The sequence below is a fragment of the Salvelinus sp. IW2-2015 genome, linkage group LG16 (genome assembly GCF_002910315.2).
Source record: "Salvelinus sp. IW2-2015 linkage group LG16, ASM291031v2, whole genome shotgun sequence".
Taxonomy (NCBI): domain Eukaryota; kingdom Metazoa; phylum Chordata; class Actinopteri; order Salmoniformes; family Salmonidae; genus Salvelinus; species Salvelinus sp. IW2-2015.
The window spans coordinates 15959764-15981813 of NC_036856.1; the positions used below are offsets into that span (position 1 = coordinate 15959764).

Consider the following 22050-nt stretch of genomic DNA (forward strand, 5'->3'; position numbering starts at 1 on the left):
GTTTGGCCATAATGCCCATCGTTATGTTTGGAGGAAAAAGGGGGAGGCTTGCATGCCGAAGAACACCATCCCAACCGTGAAACACGGGGGTGGAAGCATCATGTTGTGGGGGTGCATTGCTGCAGGAGGGACTGGTGCACAAAATAGTTGGCATCATGAGGCAGGAAAATTGTGGATATATTTAAGTAACATCAAGACATCAGTCACAAAGTTAAAGCTTGGTCGCAAATGGGTCTTCCAAATGGACAACGACCCCAAGCATACTTCCAAAGTTGTGGCAAAATGGCATAAGGACAACAAAGTCAAGGTATTGGAGTGGCCATCACAAAGCCCTGACCTCAATCCCATAGAAAATGTGTGGGCAGGACTGAAAAAGAGTGTGCGAGCAAGGAAGCCTACAAACCTGACTCAGTCACACCAGCTCTGTCAGGAGGAATGGGCCAAAATTCCCTCAACTTATTGTGGGAAGCTTGTGGAAGGCTACCCAAAACGTTTGACCCAAGTTAAACCATTTAAAGTTAATGCTACCAAACACTAATTGAGTGTATTTAAACTACTGACCCACTGGGAATGTGATGAAAGAAATAAAAGCTGAAATCATTCTACTATTATTCTGACATTTCACATTCTTAAAATAAAGTGGTGATCCTAACCTAAAACTGGGAATATTTACGAGGATTAAATGTCAGGAATTGTGAAAAACAGAGTTCAAATGTATTTGGCTAAGGTGTATGTAAACTTCCGGCTTCAACTGTACATATATTCCACCTGTGGTAAATTCAATTGATTGGACATGATTTGGAAAAGGCACAACTGTCTATATAAGGTCCCACAGATGACAGGGCATGTCAGAGCAAAAACCAAACCAGGTCGAAGGGATTTTCCGTAGACCTCCGAGACAGGATTGTGTCGAGGCACAGATCTGGGGATGGGTACCAAAACATTTCTGCAGCATTTAAGGTCCCAAGAACACAGTGGCCGCCATTATCCTTAAATAGGAGAAGTTTGGAACCAGGAAGACACTTCCTAGAGCTGGCCGCCCGGCCAAACTGAGCAATCAGGGGAGAAGGGCCTTGGTCAGGGAGGTGACCAAGAACCTGATGGACACTGGTATAGAGTTCCAGAGTTCCTCTGTGGAGATGGGAGAACCTTCCAGAAGGACAACCATCTCTGCAGCATTCCACCAATCAGGCCTTTATGGCAGAGTGGCCAGACGGAAGCCACCCCTCAGTAAAAGGCACGACAGCCCACTTGGAGTTTGCCAAAACGCATCTAAAGGACTCTCAGACCATGCGAAACAAGATTCTCTGGTCTGATGAAACTCTTTGGCCTGAATGCCAAGCATCACGTCTGGAGGAAACCTGGCACCATCCCTACGGGGAAGCATGGTGGTGGCAGCAAAATGCTGTGGGGATGTTTTTCAGCGTCAGGGACTGGGAGACTAGTCAGGATCGAGGGAAAAATAAACAGAGCAAAGTATAGAGAGATCCTTGATGAAAACCTGCTCCAGGGAGTTCAGGACCTGACTAGGGTGAAGGTTCAACTTCCAACAGGACAACAATCCTAAGCACACAGCCAAGAAAAACGCAGGAGTGGCTTCGGGACAAGTCTCAATGTCCTTGAGTGTCCCAGCCAGACCACGGACTTGAACCTGATCGAACATATCTGGAGACCAGAGACCTAAATAGCTGTGCAGCAACACTCCCCTTCCAACCTGACCGAGCTTGAGAGGATCTGCAGAGAAGAATGGGGGGGACGGGGGACTGCCCAAATACAGGTGTGCCAAGCTTATAGCATCATACCCAAGAAGACTCAAGGCTGTAATCGCTGCCAAAGGTGCTTCAACAAAGTACTGAGTTAAGGGTCTGAATACTTATGTCAAATTGGATTTGTTTATTTTTAATACATTTGCAAAATATTCTAAAAACCTGTTTTTGCTTTGTCATTATGGGGTATTGTCTGTAAATTGATTAGTAAAAATAAAAAAAAATCATCCAAAATGTTGGTAAAGTGTTGGTAAAGTCAAGGTGTCGAAATACTTTCCAAATGCTGCTACTGTTCTTTATTTTACTATTTTTATTACTACCATCATCATCATCCTCTCCTAAAGCTTAGTCACTTTACCCTATACATATATACCTCATATTCTTCTGGTACTGGTGCTCCCTGTATATAGCTCCATTCTTGTGTAATTTATACCTTCTGTTACTATCGCTCTTTTTATTATCATTTTTTGTGTCAGCGGATGTGCTCCCTGGCACTGTGGAGGGAGATGGGCCACCCTGTGGGAGGCAGAGGGGCATGGGGACATACATTCACTCACAGCAGAGCAGCCTCATTAGCCAGAGGAGAACTCCTCCTGGACATCAACAGGTGGAGCTGCCTGGGATCTGAGTCAAGCGCTCAGCAGCCTAAATACACTTCCTGTTCCAGTGAGCAATGTCTTCAACGATGTCAAAATAGTACTATTAACTATAGCACAGGGGCTAGATAACCATCTGTCTTGACCTATAATTACAGCTAGCTAACTAAAAAGTTGTGTACAAGAACATTACCAAACAAGCACTGCGACAGACACACCCACTGTCTGTCCTGAATGAAAATGTAACAGGTGAAACCAGACGACTGTTGCAGTTCTCCCAACCTCGTCTCCGAGCATTTCATATAATTCTATATGTAAACCCGAGACACTCAATTTAGTATGATATGTTATGTTTCGAATGGTATGTATTAATTTCTGGATGGGCATCACCCATTTCGTATGACATATTACAAATTAAAATTTGTATTATATGTTACGAATTTGCAAAACGTACAATATGATAAATATGATATGATAAACGTATGATAAACTCAGCAAAAAAAGAAACGTCCTCTCACTGTCAACTGATTTTATTTTCAGCAAACTTAACATGTGTAAATATTTGTATGAACATAACAAGATTCAACAACTGAGACATAAACTGAATGAGTTCCACAGACATGTGACTAACAGAAATGGAATAATGTGTCTCTGAACAAAGGGGGMGTCGAAATGAAAAGTAACAGTCAGTATCTGGTGTGGCCACCAGCTGCATTAAGTACTGCAGTGCATCTCCTCCTCATGGACTGCACCAGATTTGCCAGTTCTGATTTGCCAGTTCTGTGAGATGTTACCCCACTCTTCCACCAAGGCACCAGCAAGTTCCAGGACATTTCTTGGGGGTATGGCCCTAGCCCTCACCCTCCAAGCAGACAGGTCCCAGACATGATCAATGGGATTGAGATCCAGGCTCTTAGCAGAACACTGACATTCCTGTCTTGCAGGAAATCAGCCATATTGCTCGTTCTGTGCGTGGTGGCATTGTCATGCTGGAGGGTCATATCAGGATGAGCCTGCAGGAAGTGTACCACATGAGGGAGGAGGATGTCTTCCCTGTTAATTTTTTTAAGTTATTATTTTACCTTGATTTAACTAGGCAAGTCAGTTAAGAACAAATTCTTATTTTCAATGACGGCCTAGGAACAGCGGGTTAACTGCCTTGTTCAGGGGCAGAACGACAGATTTTTACCTTGTCAGCTCAGGGATTCGATCTTGCAACCTTCAGGTTACTAGTCCAATGCTCTAACCACTACGCGCCCTGCCGCCCAGTAACGCACAGCGTTGAGATTGCCTGCAATGACAACAAGCTCAGTCCGATGGTGCTGTGACACCGCCCCAGACCATGACGGACCCTCCACCTCAATCCCGCTCTAGAGTACAGGCCTTGGTGTAATGCCCATTCCTCTGACGATAAACGCGAATCCGACCATCACCCCTGGTGAGACAAAACCGTGACTCGTCAGCGAAGAGCACTTTTTGCCAGTCCTGTCTGGTCCAGCGACAGTGGGTTTGTGCCCATAGGCGACATTGTTGCCGGTGACGGCTGGTGAGGACCTGCCTTACAACAGGCTTACAAGCCCTCAGTCCAGCCTCTCTCAGCCAATTGCGGACAGTCTGAGCACTGATGGAGGGATTGTGCGTTCCTGGTGTAACTCGGGCAGTTGTTGTTGCCATCCTGTACCTGTCCCGCAGGTGTGATGTTCGGATGTACCGATCCTGTGCAGGTGTTGTTACACGTGGTCTGCCACTGCGAGGACGATCAGCTGTCTGTCCGGGCTCCCTGTAGCGCTGTCACCTCCCTGACCAAGGCCCTTCTTCCCTGATTGCTCAGTCTGGCCGGGCAGCCAGCTCTAGGAAGAGACTTGGTGGTTCAAAACTTCTTGAATGGAGGCCACTTTGTTCTTGGGTACCTTAAATGCTGCATAAATGTTTGTGTCCTTCCCAAGATCTGTGCCTCGACACAACCCTGTCTCGGAGCTCTACGGACAATTCGTTCAACCTTATGGCTTGGTTTTCGCTCTGACATGCACTGTCAACATGTGTGTACCTTTCCAAATCATGTCTAATCAATTGAAGTTACCACAGGTGGACTCCAATCAAGTAGTAGAAACAGCTCAAAAGATGATTCATGGAAACAGGATGTATGTGAGCTCAATTTCGAGTCTCATAGCAAAGGGTCTGAATGGTTATGTAAATAAAGTTTTTATTTTATTTTTAAAAACGTGTTTTTGCTTTGTCATTATGGGGTAGTGTGTGTACATTGAGAAAAAAATATTATTTAATCAATTTTAGAATAAGGCTGTAACGTAACAAAATGTGGAAAAAGGGGCCTAAATACTTTCCGAATGCACTGTATGTCGGGCTGCATGATGCAAGATGCAAGAGTACTTCCGGCGCCGACAGAGATGGCCGCCTCGCTTCGCGTTCCTAGGAAACTATGCAGTATTTTGTTTTTTTGTGTGTTATTCCTTACATTGGTACCCCAGGTAATCTTAGGTTTCATTACATACAGTCGGAGGAACTACTGAATATAAGAGCAACGTCAACTCACCATCGTTACAACCAGGAATATGACTCTCCCGAAGCGGATCCTGTGTTTTGCCTTCCACCCAGTACAATGGATCTGATCCCAGCCGGCGACCCTAAGCAACGACGCCGTAAAAGGGGCAAACGAAGCGGTCTTCTGGTCAGGCTTCGGAGACGGGCACATCGCGCTCCACTCCCTAGCATACTACTCGCCAATGTCCAGTCTCTTGACAACAAGGTTGATGAAATCCGAGCAAGGGTAACATTACAGAGAGACATCAGAGATTGTAACGTTCTTTGCTTCACGGAAACATGGCTCACTCGAGAGACGCTAACGGAGTCGGTGCAGCCAGCTGGTTTCTTCACGCATCGCGCCGACAGAAACAAACATCTTTCTGGTAAGAAGAGGGGCGGGGGTGTATGCCTTATGATTAACGAGACGTGATGTGATCATAACAACATACAGGAACTCAAGTCATTCTGTTCACCTGATTTAGAATTCCTCACAATCAAATGTCGACCGCATTATCTACCAAGGGAATTCTCTTCGATTATAATCACAGCCGTATATATTCCCCCTCACGCAGACACATCGATGGCCCTGAACGAACTTTATCTGACTTTATGTAAACTGGAAACCACACACCCTGAGGCTGCATTCATCGTAGCTGGGGATTTTAACAAGGCTAATCTGAAAACCAAACTCCCTAAATTCTATCAGCGTATCGATTGTGCTACCAGGGCTGGTAAAACCTTGGATCATTGTTATACTAACTTCRGCGACGCATATAAGGCCCTCCCCCGCCCTCCTTTCGGAAAAGCTGACCACGACTCCATTTTGTTGCTTCCAGCCTACAAACAGAAACTAAAACAGCAAGCTCCCGCGCTCAGGTCTGTTCAACGCTGGTCCGACCAATCTGATTCCACGCTTCAAGACTGCGTCGATCACGTGGATTGGGATATGTTCCGCATTGCGTCCAACAACAACATTGACGAATACGCTGATTCGGTGAGCGAGATCATTAGAAATGCATTGACGATGTCGTACCACAGCAACGATTAAAACATTCCCAAACCAGAAAACCGTGGATTGATGGCAAGCATATACACAAAAGCGGCGAACCACTTGCTTTTAACCAGGGCAAGGTGACAGGAAACATGACCGAATACAAACAGTGTAGCTATTTCCTCCGCAAGGCAATCAAACAAGCTAAGTGCCAGTATAGAGACAAAGTAGAGTCGTAATTCAACAGCTCAGACACAAGAGGTATGTGGCAGGGTCTACAGTCAATCACGGATTACAAAAAGAAAACCAGCCCCGTCGCGGACCAGGATGTCTTGCTCACAGACAGACTAAATAAAAAAAATTGCTCGCTTTGAGGACAATACAGTGCCACTGACACGGTCCGCCACCAAAACCTGCGGGCTCTCCTTCACTGCAGCCGAGGTGAGTAAAACATTTAAACGTCTTAACCCTCGCAAGGCTGCAGGCCCAGACGGCATTCCAGCCGCGTCCTCAGAGCATGCGCAGACCAGCTGGCTGGTGTGTTTAAGGACATATTCAATCAATCCTTATCCCAGTCTGCTGTTCCCACATGCTTCAAGAGGGCCACCATTGTTCCTGTTCCCAAGAAAGCTAAGGTAACTGAGCTAAACGACTACCGCCCCGTAGCACTCACTTCCGTCATCATGAAGTGCTTTGAGAGACTAGTCAAGGACCATATCACCTCCACCCTACCGACACCCTAGACCCACTCCAATTTGCTTACCGACCCAATAGGTCCACAGACGACGCAATCGCAACCACACTGCCCTAGCCATCTGGACAGGAGGAATACCTGTGAGAATGCTGTTCATCGACTACAGCTCAGCATTAACACCATAGTACCCTCCAAACTCGTCATCAAGCTCGATACCCTGGGTCTCGACCCCGCCCTGTGCAACTGGGTCCTGGACTTCCTGACGGGCCGCCCCCAGGTGGTGAGGGTAGTAACAACATCTCCACCCCGCTGATCCTCAACACTGGGGCCCCACAAGGGTGCGTTCTGAGCCCTCTCCTGTACTCCCTGTTCACCCACGACTGCGTGGCCATGCACGCCTCCAACTCAATCATCAAGTTTGCGGACGACACTATAGTGGTAGGCTTGATTACCAACAACGACGAGACGGCCTACAGGGAGGAGGTGAGGGCCCTCGGAGTGTGGTGTCAGGAAAATAACCTCACACTCAACGTCAACAAAACAAAGGAGATGATTGTGGACTTCAGGAAACAGCAGAGGGAGCACCCCCCTATCCACATCGACGGGACAGTAGTGGAGAAGGTGGAAAGTTTCCTCGGTGTACACATCACGGACAAACTGAATTGGTCCACCCACACAGACAGCTTGTGAAGAAGGCGCAGCAGCGCCTCTTCAACCTCAGGAGGCTGAAGAAATTCGGCTTGTCACCAAAAGCACTCACAAACTTCTACAGATGCACAATCGAGAGCATCCTGTCGGGCTGTATCACCGCCTGGTACGGCAACTGCTCTGCCCACAACTGTAAGGCTCTCCAGAGGGTAGTGAGGTCTGCACAACGCATCACCGGGGCAAACTACCTGCCCTCCAGGACACCTACACCACCCGATGTCACAGGAAGGCCATAAAGATCATCAAGGACAACAACCACCCGAGCCACTGCCTTTCACCCCGCTATCATCCAGAAGGCGAGGTCAGTACAGGTGCATCAAAGCAGGGACCGAGAGACTGAAAAACAGCTTCTATCTCAAGGCCATCAGACTGTTAAACAGCCACCACTAACATTTAGTTGGCCGCTGCCAACATACTGACTCAACTCCAGCCACTTTAATAATGGGAATTGATGGAAATTATGTAAAAATGTATCACTAGCCACTTTAAAAATTGGATGTAATAAATGTATCACTAGCCACTTTAAACAATGCCACTTTATATAATGTTTACATACCCTACCTACATTACTCATATGTATATACTGTACTCTATACCATCTACTGCATATTGCCTATGCCATTCGGCCATCGCTCATCCATAGATTTTTATGTACATATTCTTATTCATTCCTTTACACTTGTGTGTATAAGGTAGTTGTTGCGAAATTGTTAGATTACTTGTTAGATACTACTCCATGGTCGGAACTAGAAGCACAAGCATTACGCTACACTCGCATTAACATCTGCTAACCATGTGTACAGTCGTGGCCAAAAGTTTTGAGAATGACACAAATATTTATTTCCACAAAGTTTGCAGCTTCAGTGTCTTTAGATATTTTTGTCAGATGTTACCATGGAATACTGAAGCATAATTACAAGCATTTCATAAGTGTCAAAGGCTTTTATTGACAATTACATGAAGTTGATGCAGAGAGTCAATATTCGCAGTGTTGACCCTTGTTTTAAGACCTCTGCAATCCGCCCTGGCATTCTGTCAATTAACTTCTGGGCCACATCCTGACTGATGGCAGCCCATTCTTGCATAGTCAATGCTTGGAGTTTGTCAGAATTTGTGGGGTTTTGTTTGTCCACCCACCTCTTGAGGATTGACCACAAGTTCTCAATGGGATTAAGGTCTGGGGAGTTTCCTGGCCATGGACTCAAAATATCGATGTTTTGTTCCGAGCCACTTAGTTATCACTTTTGCCTTATGGCAAGGTGCTCCATCATGCTGGAAAAGGCATTGTTCGTCACCAAACTGTTCCTGGATGGTTGGGAGAAGTTGCTCTCGGATGATGTGTTGGTACCATTAATTATTCATGGCTGTGTTCTTAGGAAAAATTGTGAGTGAGTCCACTCCCTTGGCTGAGAAGCAACCCCCCACATGAATGGTCTCAGGATGCTTTACTGTTGGCATGACACAGGACTGATGGTAGCGCTCAACTTGTCTTCTCCGGACAAGCTTTTTTCCGGATGCCCCAAACAATCGGAAAGGGGATTCAGAGAAAATTACTTTACTCCAGTCCAATCCCTGTACCTTTTGCAGAATATCAGTCTGTCCCTGATGTTTTTCCTGGAGAGAAGTGGCTTCTTTGCTGCCTTTCTTGACACCAGGCCATCCTCCAAAAGTATTTGCCTCATTGTGCGTGCAGATGCACTCACACCTGCCTGCTGCCAATCCTGAGCAAGCTCTGTACTGGTGATGCCCCGATCCCGCAGCTGAATCAKCTTTAGGAGACGGTCCTGGCACTTGCTGGACTTTCTTGGGCACCCTGTGAAGCCTTCTTCCCAACAATTGAACCGCTCTCCTTGAAGTTCTTGATCCGATAAGTGGTTGATTTAGGTGCAATAAAGTGAAGTAGCCAAAATCACTAAGTTGAAGGGGTGTACACATACCTTCGTATATATAATTATGTATTGAAAATTGAGGCTATGGCAAATAGGGAACAGGCCATTTGGCATGTCGCCCTGCTGTGTCCTCACTGCACATCACCAGACTCTGGAGGTGCAGTCAAATTTGTGACATCACGATGTCATCACCATCGACGATGGCTGTCAAACATAGTTGACAGACAAATAGAAATTGAGTAATAATTGGACGAAAGCGAAGTTTACATTCATTATAGGATATATGAGTGAAGACCACCTCTTCCAGGATAATAGGAGACACCATATTTATCTCTATTCTCAGCCAGGGGGCGGAAAAATCATGTCGAAACCAATTTAGGATGGGCCGAAATACTAGCGCCTGTAAATACAATTTGAAGTTCGGTATGGATAATCCTCCTACCTCTTTCCAAGTTCGTAAATTTTTTTACAGGCTCACTTACCTTGCAATCAATGTTCACTCTGAGCTGCGCGCGCAGTATTCCCGAGTCTGCTGCGCAGCTCCCCCTGGACTGCCAAGCAGAAATGAAGCACGAAATTGAACATCACTCAACTATCTAGCGCAGTGGTCACCAACCGCTCGATCTCAAAGGCATTCCTAGTCAATACCTAAAATGTTCTGTAAAAAACCCAACGATAAAGCCTTGTTCCTATTTTTTTTGTTTTTGTCTCGGGATGTTGGCAGTAGGTGCACCCGATCCAGCTGCCCTGTGCCGGGTAGGCGAACTGTTGCCATTTTTAACTCTTTCATGTGTCTCAAGATACAAACTACCTTCATGGGCAGGCCCAGAGAGCAAATCAATTGCACTATAAGCCTACCGCTGGCCAATTGGATGGCTCAGATGACAGTGTCTGCAGTATCGTAGCAGGCATAAAAAAAAGCTACAGCAAAGTTGATACTGTGAGATTCCAAAATGTTTAAAACCATGACTAGAGAGACAACAAATACAGCAAAGAGATGCTGTTTTTATGAGTGAATTCATGTTTAAGTTCTTACTCAGCACTGTCAACACTTTGTATTCAACACTTATAAAATGCACCTTCCTATTTCCACTCAGTGCTACAACAAGCACTGCAGCAGTAATGAATGAGTAGGAAAGTGTTTTTATAGGGTTGGCTGGGTCTTTTTAAATAGAGGAATATTTCACTTTCTCTGTTCATAAGAGTAACATGAATTTGTGCATGAGGCAGAAATAATATAATAATAAATAGTCATAATAAATAATTTGATGTWTTTTTTTTATAAATGGACCAAAAAAAATTGCTTTTCTTTCAAAAACAAGGACATTTCTAAGTGACCCCAAACTTTTGAATGGTAGTGTATATATTTTTTGGTTAAAATGGCCCGAACAACAATGCATTGGCAGGGCAATTCAAGCAAAGCCAATATGCGGTGATAATGTATTGGGCCTATAGCTTACTGCACAAACCTCATTGCTACAGTACTGTTTTAGCCTTGTGTTTTTTATGTCCTGTTATAAAAAAAACCTGAGCGGTAGATCTTGGCTTGCATTTTGACTCTGTGATCTTGACTCAGAAAAGGTTGATGACCAGCGTTCTAGAGTTTTCCCTGTTAATTACGATCAATGTTTCCCTTCACTGTGGCAGTTGATTGAATCAATGCAATATTAGCCACTTTCAATGCAATATAGCGAAACAAGACAAACTATGCAATAGATTTTGTTGTAGGCAGAACGAATCTGAGTAGGATTCTATTGCATTAATATGCACTACTCAGCCCGTACTCTACACAGACCAGTGTGGCATAAACAATCAGAGCTGCAGTAGGCTTACATGCAAATATAGCATCACCATAATATGGATCTGTGCCATTTACATTGAACTGGACTGTGTTCACAGCATGAGCGGTCGTGAGTAGATGCACTTGTTTTAAGATCAAAGCGAGAGCTGCATGTAGCCACGTGTGCACATTTTGTTCATATTCTTTGCTAGTTAGTGAATTATTTTCCCAGTTATAGATAATTTGTAGTCAGCAATGGGAGAGTGATTGCTTCCTACAAGAGCACAAAACGTATACATATCTAGACATCTTTGAAAAGCAAGTCAGGTAAAGAGCTTTTTTTGTCTTAAAGGGGCAGTGTTGTATTTTGAGAGGCTTGAATAAGCTAAATAGCCAATAGGCAGAGGGTAGGATAATTTGTCTGATTCTCTGTAATCATGGTATGGGAATAATAATGCATTGTATTTTGTAAAGTGGTTTCTTGCATCAAAAACCAACATTTTCACCACCTCCTTGTCTGGAGGACAAGTGAATAAACAGGTTTATGTCAGGCCATGCATGTTTTTTCCAAAAGTCTCATGGAATGTAGGCCTACATTGAACACCACAAATTGACTGCTACTGTAGSCTAATTGATAGAACAGCTATTTCTATATTAAAATGTTATGGGATACATTAGCTCCATTCTTTTTGATGGTAGGCCACTCTGGTAGGCTTACATGTTGATCAAATAGCCACAGTAGCCAACATGACCACTTAAAACTGTATTGCAGGTACAGACTAACTGTTCACAGTAAACGCGCGCTGGGAGTTGCACCAACTTTTCACAATGTTCAAGTTTGCGCTCAGCAGACCTGAAATTTGCTCAGTGCCGAAAACATTGCTTGCCATATACATTTTGAAGCCGCATTATGGATTTAATCCCAATAGCGAGAAGGGGGAGACAAGGGAAGCATTTAACTACAAAAATTCAGCTGTGGCAATATATTKATCTTGATAATAGATAATCTGCCGGTTAAAGAAACTGGGATATTAGTCCATCTTGTGCGGTCGAATTGAGTGTTCTGTTAAAGTTTCAGGCCATGGTTTCCATGGTTTTATCTAAGGAAGGAAATAAATCTATTCCCAAATATTTAAAATGGGAAACCATTGGCTGGAGTCCTCCATCAGGGTCGAGTGGCAGTAGGGCAGATTGTTAGATTTTATAACTTGAAATAGAGCTGCAATTGTCTAAGATTTTCTGAGCTTTTGGGAGGGATTGAGATATATTGTCTAGAGAATGTCAGATATTGTCGGCGTATAAATGAGATTATGTGATCCATAGAATTGAGAGATGATTAATTTCCATCAATTATCAAATCGCCCGGGCCAGGGGTTCCATAGACAAATTGGAGAGGTGAGATAGAATCACCTTACCTGCTACTTCTATTTATTCTGAACGGAACAGAGCAGGTATTGCCTGTTATTACTATGGCTGAGGGATTGTCATATAGTACTTTAATCATGAAATTGTAGCCAAGTCCCATATGTTCAAAAACCGACTAAAGATATGACCCTTCTAGTCTATCAAAAGCTTTTTCTGCATCAAGAGAAAACTGCCCAAGGAGCTTTCGTTTCTGATGAAGCATGTAAGATATGTAATAGACGGAGGTTCTGAGGATAATCATTTAATAAACCCGCTTTGGTCCAGATGTATAAATTTGGGTAAGTTTCGAGACGGGAAGAAAGAATTTTTGAAAATAGATATTAAACTGTGTTTATCAAAGATAGAGGGAGTTTGTGAGAGCACTGTGTGGCATCCGTAACTTTTTTCATGAAAGCTTAATTAGTGCTGTATTTAAATCCCTTCCATATGAACCTTTGTGAATGGCTGTGTTAATCATTTAAAGTAACAGTAACGGTGGAACTAATTGATTCCAAAGTGTTAAATAGACCTCAGGAGGAATACCGTCACAACCAGGTGCCTTTATTCATGTTATCCAATACCCTTTTGAGTTCATGGAGAGAGATGTGGGCTCCCAGCAAGCCGGATTCCTCAGTTGAGAGAAGAGTTCTTATATTTTTTTTAATGACTCAATCTAGGCCTCCTGCAGTCTAAGGCACTGCATCGTAGTGCTTGAGGCATCACTACAGACCCCGGTTCGGTCCCGAGACCGGGAGACTGGCCCAGCATCGTACGGGTTAGGGAAGGGTTTGGTCAGCCGGAATGTCCTTGTCCCATCGCGCTCTAGCGACTCCTGTGGCAGGCCGGGCGCATGCACGCTGACACGGTTGCCAGCAGTATGGTGWTTCCTCCGACACATTGGTGCGGGTGGCTTCCAGGGTTAAGCGAGCAGTGTGTCAAGAAGCAGTGCAGTGTTTGAGGACACATGGCTCTCGACCTTCGCCTCTCCCGAGTCCATACGGGAGTTGCAGCGATGGGACAAGACTATAAATACCAACTGGATATCACGAAATTGAGGAGAAAAATGGGGTAAATCATTATGAATTCATTCAATTTCAAATTGTTCATAGAAAGTAGGATTTCGTAGTAAGGAAACATTAAAAGCTCCACCTTGTGGCTCTTTTACGAGATTCTGAAATGTGTATCTGGCAGTAACAAGCATGATGATCAGAAAGGCTTAAAATGTTGAATTTCCATTTTCTTGATTTAAGAAAATAGAGTAGATAATAGTATGAAATCGACTTGGGAGAATGTTTTGTGCCTGTTTAATATAAAGAGTACTCTTWTGCTTTAGGGTTATAAGCTCACCAGGCATCAATAAGGTTGTAATCAAAGAGTATATGTTGGAGAGACTTGGTTGCCTGTGAATTGTAGTGGTCTTATTAGATTTGTACCAGATATGTCCAGAATGGCATTCCTCTCTGTCACAATAAACAGTGGGAATTCAGTTAAATATAACACGCTGTTCAGAGAATCAAAAAATACATGATTATATACATTTTGAGCATACACATTAATAAAGGGAGTTCTCTTTCCATTATGGATACATTTAAGGAAAGTGATTCCACCTTCTTGGTCTTTACCAATGATGGTGACTGAGTTTATGTATCATTATGATTACATCCTTAATTTTGTTCGGGGCTGATGAAAAATCAGCCAGTTTATACAAATGGTTCTCTATTCTAATGCGTGTCCTTTTGGTGCAGGTGTGTTTTTGAGCATTGCTATATCCATATGGTTTCTTGCTAGAATATCAAGACAGCTGGAACATTTGCTAGCAATATTAAAGGGCTTTCAAATTCCATAAGAGAATAGCTAGTGACCAACTCTCGTTATCTCTCTCAGAACAATCTTCTTGATCCTAACCAGACAGGCTTCAAGGCAGCTCACTCAACAGACCACTCTCCTCTGTGTCAGAGGCTCTCCACTCTGCCAAAGCGGACTTTCTCCCCTCATCCTCCTAGATCAGGGGTGGGCAAACTTTTTGGCTCAAGGGCCACATCGGGATTTTGAAATTCAACAGAGGGCCGCATTTTTGGGGGGACCAATTGTTTGTTAATATCCATTTGCGGGGTCCTCCCGAGTGGCGCAGCGGTCTAAGGCACTGCATCGCAGTGCTTGAGGCATCACTACAGACCCGGGTTCGATCCCAGGCTGTGTCACAGCTGGCCGTGACTGGAAGACCCATGAAGCGGTGCACAATTGGCCCAGCCTCGTCCGGGTTAGGAGAGGGTTTGGCAGGCCAAGATTTCCTTGTCCCATCGCGCTCTAGCGACTCCTGTGGCGGGCCGGGAGCATGTTTCCTCCAACACATTGGTGCGGCTGGCTTCTGGGTTAAGCGGGTATTGTGTCAAGAAGCAGTGTGGCTTGGCTGGGTCGTGTTTCGGAGGACGCACGGCTCTCGACCTTTGCCTCTCCCGAGTCCGTACGGGAGTTGCAGAGATGGGACAAGACTAACTACCAATTGAATACCACGGAATTGGGAAGAAAAAAATGTTTAAAAAAATAAATTACAAATATATGTATAATTTGCGGGCCGGGTACAGCCTGTGGGCCTGCTTTGCCCCCCCCTGGTCCTAGATCTATCCACTGCCTTCAAAACCATGAACCATCAGATCCTCCACCCTCTGCACATTCCTGGATTGCATCCTACCTGGTAGGTAGAATCTGTGTCTGCACCTCTCTCTCTCTCTCTCTCTGAAAAGGCCTGCCCGCCCCTACGGGAGGGAAGCTCCCACACAGCCCATTCAAATCTCTTCTCTGTCCTGGCACCCCAATGGTGGAACAAGCTTCCCCCTAAAGTCAGGACAGTGGAGTCCCTGCCCATCTTTTGAAACTGTAACTCTTGGAAGTTATCTTAAATAACTTACAGCACTCCCGACACCCTCCAAAAAAAGCCACTTTGCTGATAAATACTTTACTGAAGGGAAATGTACTTGATACGATTGTGATGCGTTGTCTTAAGATGAATACACTAATTGCGTCAGCTAGAGATGGCGTGCAGGAGATTGCAAGGATTTGTATTGCATGAAGACTACTTTGATGCTAATTAGCATATTCGAATCACAGTAAATAAAGCCTAATATATTGATAAAAGTCACATMGTCCAAGAGAAATGTTCACAGTTATCAAAACGTCACACCAGGGAAAGCCTACATGAAACACAGACCTTGTTTGAAGTGGTTCTAAAATGGGAAAAATGAATGGTGAAAAAAACTATTGGAACCATTTCTGTGTTTGACTGCTAGGTTTTATGGGTATTATGACGTGTCCACTGTGGGGCTCTATTTGGTGGGTGCTTATGTGTGTCCTATGCACTGTAATACAGCTCAGATATGTCAGCCCTGGAGGCTTCAAGTAGAATCCTCAAAATAAAATATTTGTCACATGTTTCAAATACTACAGGTGTAGACTTTCCCGTGAAATGCACGAATCCTTTACAAACAATGCAGAGTTGCTCTCACAATGCCATCCAAATCATAAAGTCAAATCGCTTTACATATCGGATAACGTAGGGAAACGTTGTGGTTTACAGCAGCAACATGGCTGTTATGTAATTTGGGACAACTTGTTTTGCATACTATAAATCCTTATAGATCAAATACAACACTCATATCATTAGACATAGCTACAGTGTAATTTATGCCCTGATGAATGGTATCACTTCACCAATGATGCATAATTGACTCCGACATTTAAAGCCATCACATACTAATAATATAAGACTTCAAGCATCCATCCAATTAATTAAATTATGGGAACGTGTGTGTATGGAGGAAGAATGGTTTAATGTTACTGTACCCAACAAAAGAAGTTTAAGTTCCCTCCTCGCGTCTCGCTTGTCTCGACGAAGRTGCTTATCGATCTCGGCGTTGATTCGTTTGGACTCCTTCGCCTCCTCGCTCAGGCAACAACCCATCATGGATTCTAAAGTCATCACCGCAGTATTTAAACGCCAGACTTGAATGCGGCGCCCACACCTTACACTTAATAGCAAATAATTGTCCCAATCCCCTTTGAAAATCCGAATGGACAGTCCAAGGGTAAAAAATAAATGAGTGGTGTGGATGCAACAAATGTAGCCAGCTAGCTACGAAGTTTGGCCTCTTGAGGACGCCTTTGCGCGAGTTAGCATTGGGCAGTTACACCAAATATTTGACAGCTTGTAAGTCTCTAGTCAAGGCAGATACAACTAGCTAATATGGCCAAGTTAAACTCGATAGCACCTAGCCAGCGACAATAGCTAGCTAGCTCTTCATAGTCAACAGGATAGTTAAGAGTTTCAGTCCAAAAATGACCAAGATCTTTCTAACTAAATGTCGTAGTTCTCTAGCAACGACTCTTCCAACGCATTTAAATTACCGTGTGCTTACCAACCCAAGACCCGGAGACAACGGGACAAACTTGGCTGCCACATCTGTACAGTCTCATGCTATGCCTAGCCGCCCCAGAACCAAGACCATAAAATGTCGAAGTAGTGACAAAGAGCCTCTGTGAAACTGTTCATCAGCTAGTTAACTAGCTGTCAAACGGCAAAACACGACGAAGATAAATAGTAATACTCGCTTTATCTAGCTAGGATAGCAAGCTACTGTACTGTAGCTAGCTTGTGTTGTATTTGCTAGCCGTGACCACCTAGCTAACATGTATGGCTAACGTTAGATAGCTGGCTAAAATATATAGCTAGGCAGGCTAGCTAGCCATATATGACACTTAGCTAGCTAAAACGCCCAATTTGGCTGTTCTTCATTGTGGGATCATCCTCCAAAAATGTAGGTAGATTCAAACTAACCAAACACTTATAAAACGCTCGCTGACAACAAAAGGGGCATTGCCTTGAATGTTTCGTGCGTTTATCGCCCCTTTAAATTTTTTCCCCTTGGTAATCACGCGTCAGCCCGGGTGTGATGTACACTCACTACCTTGTTGCTGGCTATACTTGGGAGGAAAAGTCACTGACAGATCGAAAGCAAATCAAGACAGAGAATGAGGGTGGTTAATCAAAACTGAATGGGTGGGGTTTACACGCTGTCATTGCGGGCAGGTCTAAAAACTGCCAAGTTTGTTAGAGAAACCGACAAACCATAGACTTAGATAGACATCGCATATCTGTCCCATTGTGACGTCTGTGAGAGCACTGGCAGAGCCAGAGAGGTAGAGGCGAAGCGGTAATACAGCTATATGCAGACCATTAAGCAGAGCGCCTGCTTTTCGGCCCTTGGGACAATGACTCCCATTGTTAGGGCGTTGACCATCTCGTCATTWTATACAGTATCTCTGGCAGCGCTATTGAGGCCATCTCAATTTTGAAGTAGCCAATTTTCTTATTTGAGTTGGCAAACCAACTGAAAGGGTACATACTGTCACCTGGAGTGTGTTGTTTGAACAGGTATAAAGCCAAGTTTGGCAATTTACCGCCACCTGCAGTTATGGAATGTTTTACTGCCATCTGCAGTTATGGAATGTTTGCTCACGAGTGTAATTCATTGGCTGATCCCGCTTGGTGATCTGGATGGAATTATGTGATCCTTCCTTAACCCATGGGAAGTCCCACCCAGTTGACTACTTCAAAATAGTGAAAGTCCTCAAAGGCTTTTCCCATGCTAAAATGTGTTTTTGGTACTAGAGCCCTCTATCTATCTCTATGCAACAAACAATATTTCCTTTCGAGGAGTGTCAACCACAGATCCAGAAATTTGACTGGATGGACAACGCCCATCTTTTGTCGAACATCTATAGCTACTACACTGTTGCAAAAGTAGGCCACAAATGTTCCAACTTTATGGTAGGTACAATTCAACACCTGAGGAAGACAGATATGCATTGCTAACATTTTGTAGAGAATTAAAGGGATAGTACATATTGGTTTCCTTACCATGTAGGCCTAAGCACTCTATGGACAATGTAAGACAGCAATCCATGCTTTGTTTTTGTTTACCTGGCCACTGTTTTCAAATGCAGCCCAAAACCAATGCAAGAACATTTTTTGCTTTTTGGTCCAAATCATCTTAAAGTGACTGACATTGGTTGTCTAGCTCAATTAAGTTACTTCCTTGATGATTTGAACATGGAGCGTGGAATCAAAGCTTGGATTGCTGTCGTACCTTGTCCACAGACTGCCTAAGGAAACCAATACGTCCTTTTGTAATTTAGGTGATCTATCCCTTTAATCAGATATTTTTCTCATTCTCATCTGCTATCTATTTGCAGTTCTCTACTCTGTTTGTACTATCTTGCACTTACTATGCATACTCACAAGACTATACAGTTGAAGTCAGAAGTTTACATACACCTTAGCCAAATACTTTTTAACTCAGTTTTTCACAATTCCTGACATTTAATCCTAGTAAAAYTTCCCTGTCTTAGGWCAGTTAGGATCACCACTTTATTTTAAGAATGTGAAATGTCAGAATAATAGTAGAGAGTGATTTATTTCAGCTTTTATTTCTTTCATCACATTTCCAGTGGGTCAGAGGTTTACATACGCTAAATTAGCATTTGGTAGCATTGCCTTTAAATTGTTTAACTTGGTTCAAACGTTTTGGGTAGCCTTCCAAAAGCTTGGGTGATTTTTGGCCCATTCCTCCTGACAGTTGGTGTAACTGAGTCAGGTATGTAGGCCTCCTTGCTCGCACACGCTTTTTCAGTTCTGCCCACACATTTTCTATAGGATTGAGGTCAGGGCTTTGCGATGGCCCCTCCAATACCTTGACGTTGTTGTCCTTAAGCCATTTTCCCACAACTTTGGAAGTATGCTTGGGGTCATTGTCCATTTGGAAGACCCATTTGCAACCAAGGTTTAACTTCCTGACTGATGTCTTAAGATGATGCTTCAATATATCCATATAATTTTCCTGCCTCATGATGCCATCTATTTAYTGAAGTGCACCAGTCCCTCCTGCAGCAAAGCACCCCCACAACATGATGCTGCCACCCCTGTGCTTCACAGTTGGGATGGTGTTCTTCAGCTTGCAAGCATCCCCCTTTTTCCTCCAAACATAACGATGGTCATTATGGCCAAACAGTTCTATTTTTGTTTCATCAGACCAGAGGACATTTCTCCAAAAAGTACAATCTTTGTCCCCATGTGCAGTTGCAAACCGTAGTCTGGCTTTTTATGGCGGTTTAGGAGCAGTGGTTTCCTCCTTGGTGAGCGGCATTTCAGGTTATGTAGGACTCGTTTTACTGTGGATATAGATACTTTTATACCCGTTTCCTCCAGCATCTTCACAAGGTCCTTTGCTGTTGTTCTGGGATTGATTTGCACTTTTTGCACCAAAGTACGTTCATCTCTAGGAGACAGAACGCGTCTCCTTCCTGAGCAGTATGACAGCTGCGTGGTCCCATGGTGTTTATACTTGCGTACTATTGTTTGTACAGATGAACATGGTACCTTCAGGCATTTGGAAATTGCTCCCAAGGATGAACCAGACTTGTGGAGGTCTACAATCTTTTTTCTGAGGTCTTGGCTTATTTATTTAGATTTTCCCATGATGTCAAGCAATGAGGCACTGAGTTTGCAGGTAGGCCTTGAAATACATCCACAGGTACACCTCCAATTGACTCAAATGGTGTCAATTAGCCTATCAGAAGCTTCTAAAGCCATGACATCATTTTCTGGAATTTTCCAAGCTGTTTAAAGGCACAATCAACTTAGTGTATGTAAACTTCTGACCCACTGGAATTGTGATACAGTGAATTATAAGTGAAATAATCTGTCTGTAAACAATTGTTGGAAAAATTACTTGTGTCATGCACAAAGTAGATGTCCTAACCGACTTGCCAAAACGATAGTTTGTTAACCAGAAATGTGTGGAGTGGTTGAAAAACAAATTTTAATGACTCCAACCTAAGTGTATGTAAACTTCCGACTTCAACTGTATATACTGTACACACTCACTCACACACACTACACTGACACTCTCACACAAAACCCACACACATTCACATACACTACCATAGAGTTGACCAGGCTGTTGATTGTGGCCTGTGGAATGTTGTCCCACTCCTCTTCAATGGCTGTGTGAAGTTGCTGGATATCGGCGGGAACTGGAACACGCTGTCATACACTTCGATCCAGAGCATCTCAAACACGCTCAATGGGTGGTGGTGACATGCCTGATGAGTATGCAGGCCATGGAAGAACTGGGATATTTTCATCTTTCAGGAATTGTTTACAGATCCTTGCGACATGGGGCCGTGCATTATCATGCTGAAACATGAAGTGATGGCGGCGGAAATGGGCCTCAGGATCTCGTCACAGTATCTCTGTGCATTCAAATTGCCATCGATAAAATGCAATTGTGTTCGTTGTCCATAGCTTATGCCTGCCCATACCATAACCGCACTGCCATCATGGGGCACTCTGTTCACAAAGTTGACATCAGCATACCGCTACCCACACAACGGCCGTAAATCTGTCTGCCATCTGCCCGGTACATTTGAAACCAGGATTCATCCGTGAAGAACACACTTCTCTAGCATGCAAGTGGCCATCGAAGGTGAGCATTTGCCCACTGAAGTTGGTTACAATGCTGAACTGCAGTCAGGTCAAGACCCTGGTGACGATGACAAGCAGGCAGATGAGCTTCCCTGAGACGGTTTATGACAGTTTGTGCAGAAATTCTCTGATTGTGCAAACCCACAGTTTCGTCAGCTGTCTGCGTGGCTGGTCTCAGACAATCCCGCAGGTGAAGAAGCCGGATGTGGAGGTCCTGGGCTGGCGTGGTTACACATGGTCTGCGGTTGTGAGGCCATTTGAACATACTGACAAATTCTTTAAAACGATGTTGGAGGCGTCTTATGGTAGAGAAATTAACATTCAATTCTCTGGCAACAGCTCTGGTGGACATTCCTGCAGTCAGAATGCGAGTTGCACGCTGCTTCAAAACTTGAGACATCTGTGGCGTTGTGTTACAAAACTGCACATTTTAGAGTGGCCTTTTATTGTCCACAGCACAAGGTGCACCAGTGTAATGATCATGCTGTTTAATCAGCTTCTTGATATGCCACACCTGTCAGGCGGATTGATAATCTTGGCAAGGGCCAAATGCTCACCAACAGGGATGTAAACAAATTTGTTCACAACATTTGAGAGAAATAAGGTTTTTGTGTGTATGAAAAATGTATTTTATTTCAACTCATGGAACATTGTTGCGTTTATATTTTTGTTCAGTATACTTTCTCTATCCGTAAGTGCAGATCCTTCTGACTCATTATTACTGATAATGGTACTCAAAACCTTATGACACCAGTGCCACTCAGTCTCCATTGCTATATTGTGTAGGAGGCAAAATAGTTATAATGGCCCTCTGATGATGGCACTGATTAACTATTGCAGCTATGGGCTGGCTATGGCCCTAGTACTGCAGAGAAGTATCAATATTGTGACTGTTGTATGGCTCAGTTCTACTGAATTAATTGACATTCTGTACATTATTAGGGTATCATGCTTCCCATGTATACATGTATTATGTGTTACGTCTGCAAACTTGTTTGAAACCATAATGAAAGTGAAACAGAGCAGTAGTTTGGCACAGGCACAGCCATGCATACAGAATACAACCACAGAGCAAATGGTACTGTAATTTTTCTATTTAACCTTTATTTAACCAGGTAGGACAGTTGAGAACAAGTTCTTAT

At 43.8% G+C, this 22050-nt stretch overlaps 1 protein-coding gene across 4 annotated transcripts in view; it reads right to left on the reverse strand.

Moving 5' to 3' along the window:
• LOC111975535 (guanine nucleotide-binding protein subunit alpha-11) overlaps positions 1-17421 on the reverse strand; it is a 118274-nt gene extending 100853 nt beyond the window's left edge. The window contains exon 1 of one of the 4 annotated variants that reach the window (XM_024003857.3): positions 16210-17394. In XM_024003857.3, the coding sequence (XP_023859625.1) occupies positions 16210-16345 (136 nt within the window). In that variant the 5' untranslated portion in view covers positions 16346-17394. Of the gene's footprint in view, positions 1-16209 lie in introns of all 4 variants that reach the window. The other 3 variants (XM_024003858.3, XM_024003861.2, XM_024003859.2) reach the window with 3 other exon arrangements.
• Positions 17422-22050: the final 4629 nt, after the last annotated feature.